At 32.4% G+C, this 21,228-nt stretch overlaps 1 protein-coding gene across 22 annotated transcripts in view; it reads right to left on the reverse strand.

Moving 5' to 3' along the window:
* Positions 1 to 21,228, reverse strand: part of LOC118266375 (potassium/sodium hyperpolarization-activated cyclic nucleotide-gated channel 2) — a 297,834-nt gene that overhangs the window by 60,050 nt on the left and 216,556 nt on the right. For 2 of the 22 annotated variants that reach the window (XM_050694817.1, XM_050694816.1), the window contains exon 1: positions 2,675 to 3,024. The exons of 19 other annotated variants lie outside the window; for them this stretch is intronic. In XM_050694817.1, the coding sequence (XP_050550774.1) occupies positions 2,675 to 2,750 (76 nt within the window). In that variant the 5' untranslated portion in view covers positions 2,751 to 3,024. Of the gene's footprint in view, positions 1 to 2,674; positions 3,026 to 21,228 lie in introns of those variants that run through there. One more of the 22 variants, XM_050694810.1, reaches the window with a different exon arrangement.

Below are 21,228 nucleotides of genomic sequence, written 5' to 3' on the forward strand. Positions count from 1 at the left end.
TAGACCTGTCTATTACATTATCAATTTGCTTCAATAAATTCAAGTTAACAAGTAAATCTATTCAAACGGCTACTGATATATTTCCCTATAGATACCTAAACCATTGAATTTGTGGACAGCAGCACACAAACATACACCAAATTACTTACTCAAATGTCAACTCTGTGACGTACTTATAAAGTTGAAATTCTGTTTGACAGCCTGATGAGTCTATGAGTGCATTGCTTGCGTTACCTAAGTGTTTTGTCTAAGCAATAATTACAGACAAGACAAGTAATTATCTGGGCAGTATAGGTAAGTATATACTGTGAAGTATATAAGGTAAATGTCGACATGGTATTGAGAAAAGATTGATCAATTATGTCTAAGTGTGTCTACAATACTCATTTGCTTAATACTTAATTAGTGACTAAGTATGTTCCGGCATTTTTTCTACAGTCTAATTAGATAGGAAATGGTCTTGTTTCAAATGGGGTCTTTGGAAATGTATAAGACAATGTATTGTAGCATTTCATCTTAAATAAATCATCGAAATGTATGTATGTATGTACGCGCATAACTCTTGCATGGTTGCACTAAATTGGTTAATTTCTGTTGTTTGTATTAATTATTGTTGCTATAAGGTTTGTACGTAAGTATTCAAAGAAGATCGGGAGCTGTGGACTACCTAGCAGGTTTACTGGGGCTCGAGAAGCAAGAGTAGGAACGGGGTTGCTTTTTAGTCAGCAAGAGTCTGACACTAACTCTCACATCACCTAAGGCGGGAAACGTCATTGAATGATTCCCCCCTTAAAAATAAGTATTCAAAGTACTTAAACATTCACCGGTACTGTCGAAGAATCAGCAGCGGAACAGAGATCATTGTATCAATATCCTTCAATCTAGTCAAGTCAAGTATAAATGCTAAATAGCGTGAACTATAGCTCCTTGCTAAAGTAATTTAAAAATGCTACGAAATCGGGAAAACCAATGCGCAATACGATCAGTACCTACTAACAGTTTCCCATTCCTATTGTAAAATATATATAGCTATGCTAGACATAGCATATGCTATTGTATAGCGTCACGTTTTTAAAAAAACCGGGAAGAACCTAGAACGTTATGGTAACTTCTACACGAGGTCCTTGAGCTCACAATTAAAACGAAGATCGAAGAAGTTCGATCATCTTTATAAAATACGTAATGTATACTTAAAAGCTTATATACCCAATTTAGTTTGAACGTATGTCGTATGTAAAACTAACTCAGAGTCATTTAATGGTTATTTATGTAACCCTGTCCTTAGCAATAGTATTAGGAAAAAATCGTTACTAACTGCGGTACTCAGAATCAGTTAATTATTGTTTAACCCAGTCCTTAGCAATCATTTTTAGAACAAAATCGTTACTAAGGAATAGTTTAAGTTAATCATTATATGTGTATAAGTATGGCAGTAAGCCACGGGCTTGTTGAATTTGACTCATAGTTAATTACCATTAGACAAGGATTTCCCCAAAACGTCGGTTTTTAAGTTATGCGAAGAATTGGCACACTAATGTGTGTAGCAAGCCCTTTGGGTCCATCGGTTGCCCGAGTTGTCTGTGTGTGTGAGTCATTAAGGCGAGAGTAGGTCGCGTTGTGTTTTAAATACTATGACGTGTTCGTACATGCAGGATAATGAAAGACCTAAGTGCTAAGGGCATATTATTGTCTTTTAGTATAGTCTAAAGATTATCTAACTTTTCCTCTTTCAGCCGCAGATCTACCTTCAATTTCACGGCTAATCCATTTACGATTTAATCATTGTAAAATAAATTGATTTCTTAAAAATCATGTTTAATTTATTCGCTATTTAACTACACTGCCGTTATGCGCTGGCAATTAAAAAATTTACTATTTTGTTTAAATTACTTTCATAAATAAATAAATAGCTGCATGCAATAATAAATGACATTGAGACCTTGACTTGTGAACTACTCGTGTTATCGCAAACGTCATCCGTAAGCGATTTTTACTAAATATAATTTATTTGTGAACTATATTAGTTGTATGTTGTATAATTATACTTATGAAGTCATTATTGTCAGTGTATTGTGCGTGTTTTGGTCCGAGCGTGGACAATTATTCAATGTAAACAGTAACTTATTTACCTAGAATTATTTTAGTTCAGCGATTTACTCCCATATGACAATATTTCCACGTGACTACACAGCAGCCTGATTGGTACCTCTGTAGGTACTCGCATACGTCGCATGCTTCTGTTTTCGTTTCAAACACTAACGATGTGTTTCCTACACTTGATGTTAGTACACAGTCCGTGCTTACACTTACTACTTAAGACACACGAGTTAATTATTCTCAGAAACATTCTAGAAAGTTGCTCAGAGGACGTGTGGTGATTGTGCATTAAACTTGTGTGTACCGCACTAGGACGCAACCACAAAACGATTTGCACCTCAAAATTTTTATAGTTTCGTAATTTAACGAGAGACGTCAATAAAAACAAGCATTAAACTAACATAAAAACAACACAAAGTAGCAAAGTTTATGTTCCATCGGCGTTGATAAGTTACAATGAATTTTGTAGTCACATATAATTATAATGTACAGAGCGTTATCGGGTTTAATTTTAGCGTCGGGAACACTGCAGATTGAGCGGCTCGTGAGCGCAGAACGCAGACGCAGTTTTACTTACTTTCGCGGCTGGCTAGTCCACATGTGTACTTCACAACACTACGGAACAGGTAGTTGATGTACCTGGCACAACACATGTTCAATGTTTTTAATTTAACGTCAATGTATCGAGAATGTCATTTTGATGAGCGAGCGGCGCAGGCGGCGCGGGCGGCGGCGACGTGCGGAGAGGCGAGCGCGACTGATCGACGCACATAGCACTATACAATTGACTGGCTAGTGGTGGCAGGGCTCGCTTTCGATGACGAAGAGATACGGCGCCCCCCAAATATACACTCTGAGCTTATAATACCATTTATTGTAAACGAACGAACCGAGCGCCCGCCCGACTCCGCTCCCCAGCATGCACTGATATTTTTTTCAATACTGAGACCAATTAATGCCAATGACTGACGAAACCAAAAGCAGATCAGTGGTATTTCTCAGCTAATAGGGCTAATGTTTACAATAGTTTTATGGACGGCTACCGACAGTTTTACGATTCATTTTATCCGCTGTAGTGGTCAACTTGAAAACGTTTATTTCACGGGTTAGTGGCAACCGAATGATATTAATACTTTGGAATAGCCTCAATAATAAGCCGGTGTAAGTGTTGGTACTTTTACCTTTGCGTATGGAAAATTACTAGCGATCATAATGACTAGTTGCGAGTGAATTTGCGAAAGTACGACGACTTTCGAAACGGCTCAGCTGTTTCTAAATTATCTGTGTAAAGGCTAATGTGGTTTGCAAATGTCAAATGTCATCCTTAACCGCGATGACTTAGAGTTTAATTTTTATTATTTAACGTTGTGTAAGCAGATCGTTGGTGTTCTGTAAAATGTATTACATCTTTAATGTACTATAATTATGTATAGTTGTACAAACAACACTCATTACAATTATTTACTCATATGTTCTTATTTGTAAGAACACTGAGTGCTTGAGTAATTCTTGCTCCTTACTTAGGTAATTGATGTTTAGCGCAAGAATTCAATGGATAGCTGTATAACATATTACTTTACATACAGTAAGTGGATTTTATGCTTATTTATCTTTGAATTGATAACCAGTGTTGACTGGGATATTAGAATATTAGAAAAGTTTAAACCTATACTTAGTTTAAAAATATATATAATTATACATGTCTAGTATAATTATTATAATATAGCTTCAAGTTACAGCTTCGTTTGCGTCAAACTTAGAATTATTTCCATTTTCTTCAGGTTTATTCCTGAAAATCCCGTATCCGACAAAATATCGGGATAAAAATTTACCTAGAACTAAACTTTAATAGCAACGAATTAGTGAACAGTGAAATAATATTTAAAATCGATTTACCATTGACCCTGACCGTTCATAATAAAACGAAACGGTTTCAGCTAAACCACGACTAAAATATTGGATAACTATTTCCTGTCAATGTATAACATTATGAACGAACGTTCTGTCGGTTCCATTTAGATAACAAGATTGAATATAGTTTGTGAATCCATTGTTAATGAGACGAACAATCACGATGCGTGTGATAAAAAAACAGAAGTTTGTAATAACATTCACAAGGCACAGATTATAACAGTCATATTCGTAGTGAGAAAGAAATATAATCGTTATTATAAGTGTTATTAAATTATAGCAGGTATCCGTTCAGGATATATTTTGAAGTGGTAACCGACTTTAAAAATAAGGTGATAATCAGTTTGTTATGTAAGTATTTATTTAAAATGTCACTTAATCTACAAAACTGAATATAAAATGTATATTACTTGATGTATAATATTTCTTCGCAAATAATTATGCTTCTCAGGTCATAATTTCAGTAATAACTTCATAACGACAATGAGGTATTACAATTGGTTGAAAGTTATAAGCCTATTTCCTATTCTCAGCCTTTGAACTCTCGTCATATCAAATTTCATCATAATCAGCTCTGCGGTTTAGTCATATAATCGTAACATATGTACAGACAAATCAAATTAGCGTTTATTTAGGATAATTAAGGATTAGCTTGCATTGTTTATATAACTTTGAGATAATTATTATGTCGACAAGGTAATATAAAGAATAGGCAATTCAGTTGCTATTTTTATTTTATTGTTGTCTGTTTCCATTGAATCGGTGTTGCTTGGTCTTGAGAAGTTTTTGTTAAAATCCTTATTATTTCCATTATTGGTCATGATAATATTCATTTTAAGATGTGCCAGCCTTCTGGGCACTTTTTCCATTGACACCGATACGGGTGAATTTTGTAAATATTGTTTTTTTTAGTTTTAAAGTTTTCTATTTTAGTTATAAATAGTATGCAATAGTATTTTGAATGTCTTTTTCAATCAAATAAAGACTGTGCTAAGATAATACGAAAAAAAACCACGTTTAAGCCACTGACCAACGCAATAAGCGAATAAAATTACATATGGTAAACTCCTCTTTTGGCGAAGGAGTCCACAAGTGAACTCTCATATGCATGTGTGGTTGATGAAAAAAATAACTAGGTTTAAATAAAAATGTCAACTCTCAGCTTTGTATAATCTCTAACTTAATATACGTTTATTAATTTACTTGCAAAATTTTTGTTGTTTTTTCAAGGTAGCGTGATTATTTTTAATATCACTTAAGTAACACGCGAGTGGGTGATTTTGTAGTATCTCAAATAATAATAAGAATAATTAGTAATAATGGACTTAGAAAATAATAGAGCTGATTTTGTTTTATTTTTTGTAGTTGTGACGTTCACACGTTTTTGTTTGTCGACTTGCAAAGTTGGAAAAAAATGTAAGATGTTTTTCAGAATTGATATTTGAATGAAAGACAGTTTGACACCATGGTTGGTGCACTGGTTAGCGTCAAGCCAGTTTCCCGAACTATGGGTTGAGACTCATTGGTGGGTGGCAAGCGAATTTTTAATGAGGCTTGTCTATAGAAAGACATACTAACCAACCTTTCTATATTTTATTTGTCATTTTGGTAACGGTTTAATTCCTTGAAAGTGGGTCCTGTGTTTAAGAACTTAATTTAGAAAGGTCGTTGTCTAGGCACTGGACTAGACAGCTGTCAGAAGCGTTACAGGTTGTTGATTCAAGAACAAACCAAACCAATCTTTGTGTGATTTATATCCTGGATTATACCTAAAGTTGTTAAAATCACTTACTTGGTCGATCATTCGGTCATTTTCAATGCATTCATTTTTAGAAGGAGGGTAAACTATTCTGATAAACAGTATAGGTATTTTAAATTCTTCATTTACTTTCCAATCAAAAAACAAAGCAACATGTATTGTGCAGCTGAGTTCAATCATCGCTATCTTGTTTTTCTGCAAAAATGTGTTTACAGTCACATTGTTTTAAGGTTCTTTACAAATTGTTGCGACAATCATTGTCAATATCCATACAAACTTGACAAACATCTACACGTTTCGCGAATTTTGACAATTGCGCGAATTTCGCGGTCATCGTTAGGTATGTAAAATTGATTCACAAACAAAATATTTTTTTAGGTTTATTTACTAATAGCTACTTTCGCGCGGTTTTACCCGCTCTACTTGGCTCCTATTGGCCATAGCTTGAGTTTTTATAGCCTATAGCCTTCCTCGACAAATGTACTATCCAATACAAAAAGAATTACTTAAATCGGATCAGTAGTTCCGGAGATTAGCACGTTCAAAGAAACGAACAAACAAACTATTTAGCTTTATATAAGTAATAATATTTGTATATAGATTAGGTACCTGTTTATCTACCTGCTTGCCCTAGTTCAAGCCGGCCGATTAATCGGTAGTTTTGTATAGGGAAGTTTGTAACTATTACTCCACTAATTAATGCGGAAAAATTACTAATTGCTAATGACTGCTATAAACAATCAACTCGCTAAAGGTGAATAGTCAATCAGGGAAGTCTAGGGTTACAATGTAATATTAAGTATTTGTGTTATATCTAAGCTAATTAGGCTTGGCGTATAACAATACCCAGGTTAACTTACAATTGTCTATGTGACGTTCAATCAAAATGTGTTCAGCTGTTTTTGAGAAATTGGGTTACAAACATCCACACGATGAGATCAAATTTTTGTTCCATTACAATTTTTAATTTTATTATATTTATATTTGTTGAAATTTTTAATGGACATATTTAAAATCAGTTAATTACCAGACTGACGGAAGGAAATTGTAACAAATTGTAACAATGTTATGTAAGTAATAGCTTTTCTTTGTAACGTGGAAATCTCGATTGTCTATCGGATCAGATCAATAGGATCAATAAATTACAGCAATTAATTATAAGTAGGCATTATTTGTTTAGCTTGTCTCGTTAAACGTCTCGCATAATTGAGATTATTTCACTGCCATTGATTCTGTTGATTTGTCCTTTCCATAGTATGAGAGTTGACAACAATCTACATTCATTTTAACTGCCAAAAATTAAGATATTTTAACAACGATATGGAGGGATTTCTTTTGTTAATGAATGATAGAGCCAGAATATCTTTCCAAAGTCACATTAACCACAGATGGAGCAAAGAAGGGCTGATGAAAAAACTTCAGGATTAAAGCCTTAAAAAATCTTGTTTTGATTCTGTATTTAAATAAGTTATATAGAACAATACATCAAGAAGAAAATTTCCCTAAGGCGTTTCCTATCATACGAATTTATGGTGAGAATCATTAAATGGCTCACCGTGGCTTCCCAGGGGTGCGAAATCTAGTGAAGGGCTTCATATACTTAATTAGCAAGAAGCCAAAGAACCTTATAGCTAAGGTAATAAGGAAGAATATCGATCGCCCTTTTGTCCATTTATAGGACAAAGTCCCGCTAATTAATGGAGCTGTTGTACAAAAGGAATCACTACTTGTACCGGAAAAATACTTTTAAAAGAGTAAGGAAAATACTTTTAAAATACCAAAAAGGAAAATCAATTAGAACAAGAATTTATTGTTGTTCCCAACGAAGTACATAGGTATTTACTGACGTTTTAATTTTTCTGTTGGGTAATTAATGAAAATATTTTGCATCTATGTTAGTTCATGTCCTGTCATAAGTAGTGGACGAAATTTATGTAAAAAATTGTTAAGTGTTGGAGAGTCATGCTTCAGCACGAATGGGCCTGCTCCACCGGAGTGATATCACGGCCTTATAGAATAACGACGTGAAACAACGTTGTATGAGTGACTTTACTGAAGGCCCAGTTACCCCCCTTCCAAATTTTTCTTAACCCTGATTTCCCAACAACCATTAAATTTCTAACTCTTAAAAGGCCAGCAATGCATTTGTAACGCCTCTGGTGTTTCGGGTGTTCATGGGCAACGGTGATTGCTCTTGATCGAAGTGAATAAAAATAGATGTGATACAAATTACATTATTCTGAAATTAAGAACTACCGAAGTGTAACAAATTATAAAGATACAAAGTTTTCTAGAACATTCTAACCAACAGATTTACGTACAGATTTCTCGGTCACGCCAGTATCTTTAGGCCAAAGCGATTCAGTAAAACGGACGCACAAAAGAATAAACAAATTTGACAACTTCTTAATAGCATAATGTTTGTACATATTATTCAATGTGGCGTGTAAAAACGTCTGCCTTTTGAAATTTTCGAAACACGCAAGTGACGTGCGAAACGAATCACCCTGTATAACATAATACAATCATTTTAAACGAGTCTCTTAGTATTCACATGTTTTCGTAGCTACGTCCCTTTTTTTAGTCTACGTCAATTTAATTGTGATTCTATTTAGTGGGGATAAGTTTGCTATTTCGTTGGCAAAGGTTTTGAAGTAGTTTTGGGATTAGTTTTCATGTGTGTATCGGTTGCGTTATCGTGTTTCTTCTGTGTTAAATATTAACTTTCATTCTATTAATATACATACATATTTCAGTAAAGTTCATAGTTTTTTTTTATTTCAATCATATTCAGCTGGGTCGTGTTCATTAGTGATTCGTAATTATGGTGCCCAGTATTCGATTCCTAGATATTTTATATCTGCACCTAGCTTCGCTGACGGACAGACTGACAGACTATCATTTATTTCTTTATTTGTTGAAGAATAAATGATTTGACTTTGATTTTTACGCTGATATGTTGTTGTGTAAATGTGTTGGATTTATTTGACAAAAAATTATAGCAGAAGAACTGTAGAACATCTGCAAAACCTCGACCAATATTAATCTAGATGTATGAACATGATATTCAAAATATGATAATGGAAAACGAATTTTGTGGGCTTATTCTACCAACAATGAAAACACATTTAATCCCTATTTGTATCAAGCAAATCTGAATTGAAGTCTGTATTTACCTTTTATTTATAAACCTATTCAGGTATTGTACATTGTATTCAGTAGGTAAACCTATACGATTTAGATTCAGCCATAAAACTGAAATTTATGACCTTTATTTTCTACGACACAAGGTTGATTTTCCAAGTTTAAATGTAGCAAAAGTCCTACCTATAGGTTGAATGTTGCTGGCCAGTATTGTGCCTACACATGAAGCTATGCAAACCAGTATAAGTTGACCTTTGAGTATGTGGAAAGATCATACAAAAGGAGATCATAGTAAACTGGTTTTGTATATATGTGTGCGATGGTGATATCATGGTTTGACGTAAACACGTCATCATAAGTCATAGACTGAGTGAATGAGTTCTGTTTAGACTGCCACTGATGGATGACGCCAATGATTTTTCGAAGATTTTTAAATAGAAACCGATTGTTCTGCCTAAAGGTCGTTTGGAACTTTAGACAATAAGTGTTAAATGGTGTGTTTTACGTACTGTTATGAGTACTTAGTAGTATTGTGTAGTACCTACTTAATATTAATAATGGTAAGAACTTTTTGTGGGGATAAATCATCAAATGGTAAAATCATCCAATTAAGTACTTCCTCCGCCTTGGGTGAGGCGAGAGGTAGTATCAGACTCTTCTATACATATAATAAAATCGTAGAAAAGTGCTGTCTGTACATTGAAAATAAAAATAAAAAAATTAGCAGGGGTTATTGTTATGTCGATGTCAGACCCAAAAATGTAATTAACTTTTTTTTGTCTGTTTGTGTTTGTCTGTTTGTCTGTTTGTCTGTTCGTCTGTGCGCGCTAATCTCAGAAACGGCTGATCCGAGTTGGATGCGGTTTTCACGAATATATTGTGGGATGCTTAAATTTACATTTAGTGTTTGTTTCATGTCAATCGGTTCATAAATAAAAAAGTTATGTCAAATTAAAGAATCACGTCGAACATTCTATGCTTATACCATTAATCTCCGCAACTATTTGACGGATTTGGTTGAAATTTGGTACAGATATAGTTTAGAACCTTAGAAAGGACATAGATATATTTTTATTTCAAAAATCAAAAAATAAAAATAAGAAATAAATTATTTATAAATAATTCTATGTCGATCGTTACACGACTTCGGTTCATGTTATTGTTTTAATTTATCGAAAAAAGTAAATAAATAGTAAAAAGGTATGAAAAAAATAATATCAATATAATAAAACATTTAGTACAAAGAAAATGCTCTAACGGAGTATAGATAATTCTATGTCGATCGTTACACGACTTCGGTTCATGTTATTGTTTTAATTCATCGAAAAAAAGTAAATAAATAGTAAAAAGGTATGAAAAAAATAATATCAATATAATTAAACTTTTAGTACAAAGAAAATGCCCGAACGGAGTATAAATAAATAATCCAAGTTGTCTTTATCCTCGATAGATGGCGTTGGGATCGAAATAGATCGCGCTATGGTTTCGTTACATTCATTTGGTTGGGTATCGGCCGAGCGCTTCGGTACTATCGTAGAAAAAGTGTATTATCAGTCGTATGATTATTTGTCTGTAGTGGTCCTGCTGTTTCGTATATTCTAAATTGGTTTCGTTGTATTTGTCAATTAATAAGTTTATTTGTTGGGTTTTCCTGGTTTTTTGGTTAAACTATTTAACGTAGGTTTAGTTTGATATCGATTATTAGTAGTTACTGTAGTTAGTTTTTTTAATAAAATTGTAAGTCTAATTTATAAATTAATTAGATTAGATTTAAGTCGTTTCTTTTAAATTATTTAGTTTAAGCTTGGTTATTATAGCATAGAGGATAGGTTGTAATATAGTTTCTTTTTTAATTGTTATAAATTCGTAATTCGTAGCTTTCTTTAGTTTTAAGTTAGTTTAAGTCCGTTTTTAAACTATTTTTTCAATGCCCTAAGTGAGTATACATCTATTAAATTCAAACGCAGAGCTCATTATGTTGATTTTTGAAGAGTTCCCTGGAATATCTTCCACATCTCATTTTTGAAGAGATCCCGCGAGATCGGGAACTATGTGGTTAAAACCAAAAATTTGCCGGAAGTCACTATTCCACGCGAACGAAGTCGCGGGCAAAAGCTAGTACTGAATAAAAACCACCCTGTTCCTACTCCTACTCTTCGAGTCGGAGCCCCGGTAACCCGGTACGACAGGAAACAAATGAAGAAATTAAAAAAATCCCATACATTCTGTCTTCTATTTAGTTACATATACAAAATAAAAAATAAAAATAAAAATAAAAATAAAATAAAAATAAAATAAAATAAAATAAAATAAAATAAAATAAAATAAAATAAAAATAAAATAGTTACATATATAAAATTAGATGTAGTACTCAGCCTTAACGGGTTAGAAGTCCCACGCCTATCACATTGTATAGTTACCTATATAATATTTGAATAATATTATATAGGTAACTATAGAGTATCATAATTATAAAACACTGAATTAATCAACTAAAAAGAAAATAAATTAAAAATTAAAAATAAAGCAAGTTAGGTTAGATTATGTATTAAACAAAAATATAGTTACGTTTTTCACATGTCAGCAGTTTTCTTAGTTTTTATTTTTCACTACACACATTGATGCCTAATAACGAACTAATACACACTGCGTTATCATAGAATTAAATTCTTTGTAGGAATTTTAAACACATTTTTGCAAATATTATCAAATAAGGTTGTACCTAATTAGTTTGCCTACGGAATAATATTCAAAATAGATTATTTAAATTCAAATTGAACAGCTGTTGTTTCAGTGAATGTGACACTTTAGTTAATGAACATACTGTTTTTAGTTTTGTTAATTATATTTAGTTAATATTCTAGAAATGTATTCTAATATTTAGTTATAGTTTTATATTATTGTAGCAAACTTCGTTTTAATAATTTTATTATAACTAATGTCTGTACATCGATAGATACGTAGATATTCTATTTTTGCATAAAGCCATCGGAAAATGTAAGAATATTATTAGTTTTTTTACTTCAAAATTCGAATCGAGATTTATGTTGTGAAGTGCGTCAAAATTCTTGCATTCTTGTAGGGTCCGAATGTACATCACACTAATATTATAAACGTGAAAGTTTGTTTGTTTGTTCACAGTAGGTATATCTGTGTACTACACCTGTCACATGGGAAAAAGGCGTAAGTTCAAGTACACAAACAGCAACACAAAATACTTAAAATAAACATAGTGTTGCTTTTAAAGACACTATAAAAAATTCTGACTGAGGAGACAACTGTAAGATTGAAGCGACCCAAGAGAATTATACCTAAGTATACATATACATATAGCTGGAATGAACGTGAATTTTCGTCTGAAATACATACATTTTTGAAAAGGTTGTCCTGTTAAATTTTCCAAGGTGTATGAACGAGATGACGTTGAACTTTAGAACAGCTACAACTAACTGTCACCAACCAATGCATTGTCTGCTTCGTCATGCTTAGGATGTTGTTTGAAAATATTGTTAGAGCTCTCATAGATTGAATTGTCGTGCGATTTTTTCTGATAGATTTAGTATGTGTAATCTTTTTTGTTTTTATCAAAATTAAAAAGAGGTTCTTAATTACTGATATGTGTTGCACAACTGAAATAAAAATAAAAAAGAAAGCCATTTTTCCATTAAGATGTCATATTAAATAATTGACAGTAATAAATCGAACTGCTAATCACAAATTTTTCATAGTCAAATTCAAAGCACTTATTTCAAATAATCGTCAATTAAGCACTTTTGAAACTTTAAATTGAATTGTCCGTCAGTCAGTCTGTCAGTGAAGCTAGGTTTTAAGGAATAAAATAAACAAACACTTAACCTCTAAATTATACCACCAACAATAAACATTGGCTCAGATATAACTTCACAAACTTTATCGTGCATTGTATGGTAATAAATAATCGATGTTCATAATATTACTTGCAGTGTGTATGTCCCGCACGAAACGTCCGTTCTTGAAACTCTTCCGCGACTGCAAAGTTTGTCTGGCGAACACTTTACTTGTATTATGAGTTGGTCGTTAGCCTGCATGCAAATATGAATGCGATTCTAAACTAAAATATTTCGACGTTTGAATGTGATTCTTAAAAGTTAATGTACTCTGTGACTATTTCTGTTTATTGGTTGTGTTGTGTGTCCATTGATTCGTTTCGTAGAATACGTTATGTACCTGTGTTTTACGTACACGTCACTTGCAATTTACAAGTCACTGTGACTGTATACTATATTGGTTGGTATTTTGCATTATTGCTGGCAACAATTAAGTGATAATAAGCAACAATTTATTAAGTGGAGTCCCAGATCTGGAGCTGCGGACTATCTAGTGGGTTTACCGGGGCTCCGGCTGCAATAGCAGAAGTAGGAACGGGGTGGTTTTAAGTCAGTAAGAGTCTGACACTACCTCTTGCAAGTTTATTAAGTATTCTCTTTGTATTTTTGAAATGTTTCAGAGATCAGACGCTACGGACATTGTTATAAGAACTGAGACATATCATATAAATAAGTCGAAAGGTCTAATCGTTTAGTCGATCTGTCATTAATGCAATGTTTATTTAACCCACGACTTAATTATAATGTATCATGAATGTTTGTTTATGTAAGCTTGATAACAGACCGAGGTTAGGAAGTTTATAGAGTAACCGGCCTAGTAGGAGGGCGTTTGTTTGATTATCAGACCTCTTAGTTTGCTAAGAGCTTGTCAAAGAACATCTTTAGGCCGCATCATCACTTACCATCAGGCGAGATAGCGGCCAAACGTCGGCCCATTCAATAAGCAAAAAAAAAAAAATCTTTAATACATATTTTTTACTAGTTATGTTATTAAACCTATTATAGTGATCCGGAGCTACGGAGTACCTAGCCGGTCTAATGGGACTCACAGTTATCCGGAGCTGCAGAATAGCCGGTCTACCGGGGCTCCTGCTCGAAAAGCAGGAGTAGAAACGGGGTGGTTTTTAGTCAGTAAGAGTCTGACACTCCCTCTCGGCACGGGCCTTAGGGCGGGAAAAATCATAAGACGATGTTTCCCCCTCAAAACATAGGGCTGGTGATGATTTTATAAACTATGTACTAACTATATAGATGATTTTCCACTGTTAAAAAAACCTATTATACTTGATGTGCACGGCAGTTGATAAATGAGACAGGGTATCAGATCACTTACATAATAAATATCTTTCGGAACCACTTCCGATATAAATATATTTCGTGATAAAAACATTGAAAACTTGTTTTCGGTTTTAAAGGTCGCAGTTGTAAGCAGTAAATAACATAATATATCATCTCTCTTGATAAAATGGCGGTAGGGGTTATCAGAGCTTTAAAAATAGATCTGTATTTTGCGCACTAACTTTGTTAGGTAGATACTTTTCTATGACTATCCCGGTAGCTTTACAAAATTACTAAATTTTTGTTGTAATAAAAATCTTGTTATAATAGTAATATTTATACGACTGCCGTGCAACGAGTAGAGGGTTCCATTCCCGTTCCCAGCAACTCTTTGTGTGATCCACAAATTGTTGCTGCGGATCTGGGTGTCATGTGTTTGTGATATTGTATGTTTGTAAACAATACAACATAGGGGAAAATACTAGTATGGGACAAAAAATATATTATCGAATTCGGTTTAGCCGTTCCAGTATTATTGGCGTTCGTACATTTCGATGTTTAAATTTTATTTATGCTCTTTTATATGTAAATATAAATTTAAATGTCATGTTTTGATAGATATTATACTGAAGTCACGTTTTTTGATACATATTATTATTATGAATATTTGTGATAGTAGTAATGTTGATTGAATTTTGTTATTTTCGTACATGATTATATCATTGCACACTACAATCAATAGTTATATACGTATAATTACGAAGAAAACTCGTGTGCCATTTATATACTAAAATATTTTTGAAAATTTTGACTAAAAATGCTTAAAGCCAAGCGTTTTTAGAATGTAATGCATTTTTGTTATCATTTACAAATGAAATAAACAATGCAACTGTATATATTTATATTCTTGTTACATGATACGCGGTCATTGACCCTGTCTAGTCTATGGTTTGTGTTCCAAACGGTTATTATTTACTCTTAACAAAATTGTTACTTTCTTATTTTTTTTTCTTTTTTTGCCCCACTCTAGGATTTTTTCCTGTGTCGTGCAATTACTAAGGAATAGTATAAGTTATCATTTAATGTCTCTAAGTACGACAGTAAGAACTTAATCACCAAAAGACTTATTTTCTGTAGCAATCTATTAATCAATAAATCCGCTAGGCTACACAATAAAACATACATCTTAAACATATAACTAACTAAGTATATATGTACCACTCGTCATTACCATACAAGAACAAATTATTTAAACATGCAAGTACAGATATACATACACATATATATAGTGTATTTCGATAACATACATATGAGTGCGGAAGGAAGGAACCTTGTTTGCGACCATGGCCTTTGCAAGACCAGTTCTGTAGAGGTAATGACCGCCCTCCGAGCGTTTGGACCAAAATTTTGGCGTAACATTATATTATTATTATTGTACTAGCACTTGTTAATTTATGCTGATTTAGTAGATCAGTAATAAGCTTGATAATTTGATGATGATGATGGGTTCAATCTAATCCTAATCCAATCAAATCCTAAAAGTCGATAATGCATCTCTTTGGATGCTGCAGGTGTCATGTACGAATGGGTTATTAGCAAGTGATTCGTCTGCTCATATGGCCCCTATCTCATAAAATGTTTTTTTAAGGAGGGAAAATCATCCAATGTCTTCTTCCGCCTTGGACGAGGCGAGAGGAAGTGTCAGAATCTTATTGCCTAAAAACCACCCTGTTCCTACTTCTGCTTTTCGAGCCGGAGCCCTGGTAAACATAATTTATGTTCTAGAATATTTATTTGTAATTTGTTTTATTAGCATATTGTTTCAATGTTCATTTGAACCAGTTTTACATTATATTGCTAATTGATTATTACGTTAAAAAGTTCCGATGAATTCGTATGATACATTTGTTTGAACTTGAAATTGCTTTATGACTACATGTAAAGGAATGTTCTAGAAATAAGAATTAGATAATAATAATGTAATGTTTTAATGAGTATGTAAGATAGTGTTGTACATTGTAAGCTATATTATATATTAAGGCTACTGTATGTATGTATGTAGGAGCTGTGATCGCAGGAAAACTGACCAAAGTCACTTTTCCATGCGGACGAAGTCGTGGGCACAGCTAGTCTAGGTATATACATATTATATTACCATCATTAAATGACAAGAATTAATTTTAAGTGTGATCCGTAAACTACTCACATGGTAAACTGTTACATTTTGGGCGTAACTTCTTTTGAAGGCTTTTCAAACCAGTTATGATTTAATACATATCACGATTAAGAGTAGTACAAGAGTACCATTTAATTTATGCTTTAAGAAGTAATAAAAGTTAAAATATTGTTAGTTTATAGTCTTCAAAACTACTTCTGTTTACGAGCAACGCGAGGAGACCGATCGATAATCTGCATTCCACTTAGAATTCGTGACTCGAGTAATATTTAAAAGTGCTACTTAATCTGTCGTTTGATATACATGACTTTAGCAGATAAAAGACAGTGTTGTTAGGTAACATTTTTGTAGAAGTAATGTACAAAATGTATTAGGAAACCTTGAAAATAATCTTGTTTATATTTTCCTTTTGCAAGTAGTGAATTTAGTTTATAATTAGCTGAAATTTTGTTAAGTGCTTAATAACTGTTAGATATTTATTATAATTGTATCCAAAAATGAGCATTATCAATTGTTTTAAATTTTATACAATAATAAATAAGAGTTCAATTATACTATAATAAAGGATAATAAAATAGAGGACGATGATAACTGTGAGTGACTCATACTTTTATAAAGTAATTTTTAGTTTTATCTAACTAAAGTGCAATGACATGAAAGTAAAATAAAATAATGCAATTATATTTGAGATAACATAATTAAAATATAACGCTGTTAGTAAGTAAGTTGTACCTATATATTTATTTGATGATAATAGTAAACTTGTGGTCGACTGATAAGTTGGGCACAATATAGTTTGATTTCAATTTCAGGAATGATCAGAAAGTAGTATATCATGAAACTTAGAGAGACTACTTAAATAAATTAGTGGATGCATAACAGAAAGATGTAAACCTCAATCTAAAGGAATGAATGAAATACGTTGTTTTAAAATAACAAGACGTAATTCCACATTTAATTTATCTTACACAAAAGCTCTGAGCAGCTCATGTATTTAAACATTGATCATTTGAAGGTGCTACTCGTGCACGTTAGCTTGATTAAAACTCATTGTATACGCAACTCCATATCTAACCTACATTTAATTTTTAAGCGGCACGTCTTTCGGCCTCACTTAAATATCCACGTACCTATGTATTAGGTATACCTACATATATATAATTTATTCGTAAGGTTCAGATCTCGACGTTAGGCTGTAAGAACAATAGTCTTAAATTATTCAAGGATTTAAAGAAGTGTGGAATCGCAAGCAGAATCGGGTCAGGTGTACTACGGGCTACGGTGCTACGGTGCTACGCGGCTACGAGGCTACGAAATAGTGACGTCATTATTTTGTATCTTTATGATCGGTTTTAGGGTTGTGTGGAGTCGTTAACTACCATTAGGTGTAGTAAATAATTTATGTAAATTCGTTAAGTGTATTCTGTTTGGTGCTTATGTTATGTAATATTTAATTTGAGAATTATGGTTACCTACCACTTTTGTAAAGATAAAAATAATAATAAATCCTACCCATATAACATCGGATGCATTTATTATTAATACTTTTGTCTAGACGTTGCAAATTTCATTTTACTAAAAGCATTGCATTTTTAAGAATATATTTCATCGTATTATTTATTCTAAAATCTCTTTTATGAAACAATATTGCTATATGTAACATATGTATAATAGAAGATTTACGAGACAAAATTTGGAATGAGAAAACTGTTAACAAAACTCATACGTTAATCTAAAGAAACAAATGTGTAGGTCAAACTGCTTCATCATAAATATTTAATACAAAAATTCATTTTATTAATGTAAGTGTTACCAGAGTACAGCGAAATATTCAATTCGATTCCAGACCTTCGTGCAATAACGGAGAGAGTAACATTGTATACGAAATTGGCAACACCACACATTCATGCTAGTGTCTGTGCCAAATTGGAACAAAAAAAAACACATATTAAAAAGTTCAAGGTGCCCCTCTGAATGGTTGTTTCCATTGCTCGTAACTTTCATTATATTGTTTTAATTGAAATATATCATCATCATAATTAATTTCAATTAAATATGACTGTATTGATACAGCTTATGATAAAATCCCACAATGAGATATTTTAATAATTCAAAATTAAATGTTAAAATGTTTTGTGCAATAAAAATAAAAATATTTATAAAAAGTAAGAATACAATGATAAAAAAATTCATAGAGTTGACATTTATTTTAAAAATCGAATGAGTTCTCTTAAACATGTACAGGCATTGGAAAGTGCAGCGCTCGTACTTGGAAGAAAAATAAAAGCGATTGTATTGTATAATCCACGACATTGCCCCGGTCATGAGAATGGGGATCGATACTTTCTTGCAACCGAACTTATGGCCTGTACCTGACCTTCCTCGATTCTGCAGAATTATATACATACATACAATAGTTGTTATATATTTTGACATAAACTTATTTATTATTACCGGTTTTTTAAAATTGTATTGCTTATACGAATTTGTAACAAAAACGTGTTTAAATACGAGTATTTTATTTTAGTATATTGCAAGGACATTTTTTTAGTCATCATGCTATAATTATGTCGATATAAACTAAACAATATATGAATTAAATCTTTTATATTATTTTAAACAACAAATCTGGCTGTTTAGGATGAAAAACCGTGAGCTTAGTACAAAAAAGTTAACTGACATATTGTTCCAAGTTTGAATTCATTCATTTAAATGTAATTGACACTTTTGAAGGATCACACATGTGCAGTGCAGCCCTAAAACAACAGAATCCGGATAAAACCAGATCACATCAGGTCTATTCTAACATTTGTAGTTATATGTACGGCAAATGGCATTTCACACTTTTTGCGCACATTAGGACCGCTGTGATTACAGTTGTAACACACAAAAAATTGCGACTAAATATAATAAGTATCTAATTATCAGAAGGCCATTGACCATTTACTTAGACTAAGAGCATTAGGCGTATAGGTTAAAGCATTGAATGACCTACATATGGTAATTTTTTTAAAAATAATTTACATAATTTTCTTAAATTTTCCTTTGATGGTAATAAAAATAAAAAATGGCCTCCCATAAAAAATCTAACTCAACGATCAATCTATGTATTTGTTAATCAGTTTCGATGTTCAATCTTATAAAATAAATACGGAGATGAAATGTACCAATAATAAAACTGCAAAATCCACCCTTACGTAATAAAGTCTATCTCAATGACATTCTGTTACCATGGAGGTTGATTGTACTCTGTGGTTAAAGGTCACATTTAATTGATGGAGTGCTAATACCTTTTTGGTGAGAGTTGAAACAAACTGAACTGAACTTTGAAAAGGTGCTGGCCGGTATAATTTATTTTTTATAATAAAAATGTTCTTTTTATTTTTTTAGGATGACATAGTTATGAATATTTTTAGCGTAAAATTACGTTAACAACTTATTTTTGTGTAGAGAAATTACAACCCTCTATATTATGTAGTATTAAAGTTGGATTCAAATAATTACAATTAACACTAGAATTTTCAGAACTGTAGTCAAGAACTCTTTGACGATTAATATATAAAAAAATATATTATATAAAAATCAATTGCTGTTCGTTAGTGTCACTAAAACTCGAGAACGCTTGCACCGAACACTGCAATTGGCTAATTTTGGTCTTGAATTATTTGTAGAAGTCCAGGAATGGGGGTCTGGTTGGGGATCTGATTCTTACGTAGATACTAAAACTAATAATAATCCCTCTTAATATAAGAAAAGATATAGCGACGTAGAGCTACACTGCAAAAATTCTAAACCCAGCAATAAATGGATTGGGATGTACCTTTCCCATTTAGCAAAACTGGACTTTGGCTACAATCCAAATTGTATTCAAGGTATAATAATTCCAACATAAAAGCGAAATGTACTAACGTAAACAGTTTCATCGAGATTACCACATTAAAGTAAAGAAATACATATACTCATTCATTCAATGACGATTTACGACATGAAAATAAATTCGGACAATTTGATTCAAACTTGTATACAAAATGTTCGTGACTTAATGCTTATAAGGACTATTTTAGAAATAGGTAAAGGCTAGTCAGGATTTCCCTTAATCAGTCAATAGATTTTCTATTCTATCACATAAATAGTAAAGTTGAAATTTGATTCTAGGGACTGGAAATTCACCACAGATGGGGCCCAGTAGGACTGATGCCTGATCCGGAGCTGCGGACTACCTAGCGGGTTTACCAGGGCTTCGGTTCGAAGGGCAGAAGTAGGAACGGGGTGGTTTTTAGTCAGTAAGAGTCTGACGCTCCCTCTCGCTACCTAAGGCGGGAGAAGTCATTGAATGATTGTCCTCCCTTAAAAAAGGGACTAGATTTAAAAAAAGTTGCACTATTATTATAATCATATTATAGACTAGATATCATTTAAACATTTAATTAAATCTCTATAATATTTGGCTGTATCGGGATCGAAATTGAGACTCAATTACTTATTGTATCTATCTATGTAGAATATACGATGTTCTAATAAATACGTAAATCTACTTTTTTATTCGATATTTGAGTCATCAGAATACCATTTGACTATGACGTATTTAAGTTAAGCATTTACGTATTTATAAAGTTGCTTAGATTTTTTACTATATGATTTTGTTTCTTTTTTTATACAAGGAAAATTCTAAAAACGTATCTAAGATTATTTGCAGCTTACGCGCATGTGTTGGGAATGACCAATCTGTTTCAAAATATCTATAATATATTGCGTCATAATGACGATAGTAATTTCTTTTTCTTTTTAAATTATTTTACTTATTTTTTCCTTTGAAAAACAGTTCGTAACTACGTCAGATTACCTTATTTGTTTCGTAATAATTTTCAAGTTGATGACTAATTTTTATTTTATTGTCCGTCTTGTAGATTATTTTAAGACATTAGACACGTATTTTTATTTTCATAAGGAAACAAACACTTTCGACGATATATCGATATGAAAAACCGTGACGTCGT

Source organism: Spodoptera frugiperda, chromosome 7, assembly GCF_023101765.2.
Source record: "Spodoptera frugiperda isolate SF20-4 chromosome 7, AGI-APGP_CSIRO_Sfru_2.0, whole genome shotgun sequence".
NCBI lineage: Eukaryota > Metazoa > Arthropoda > Insecta > Lepidoptera > Noctuidae > Spodoptera > Spodoptera frugiperda.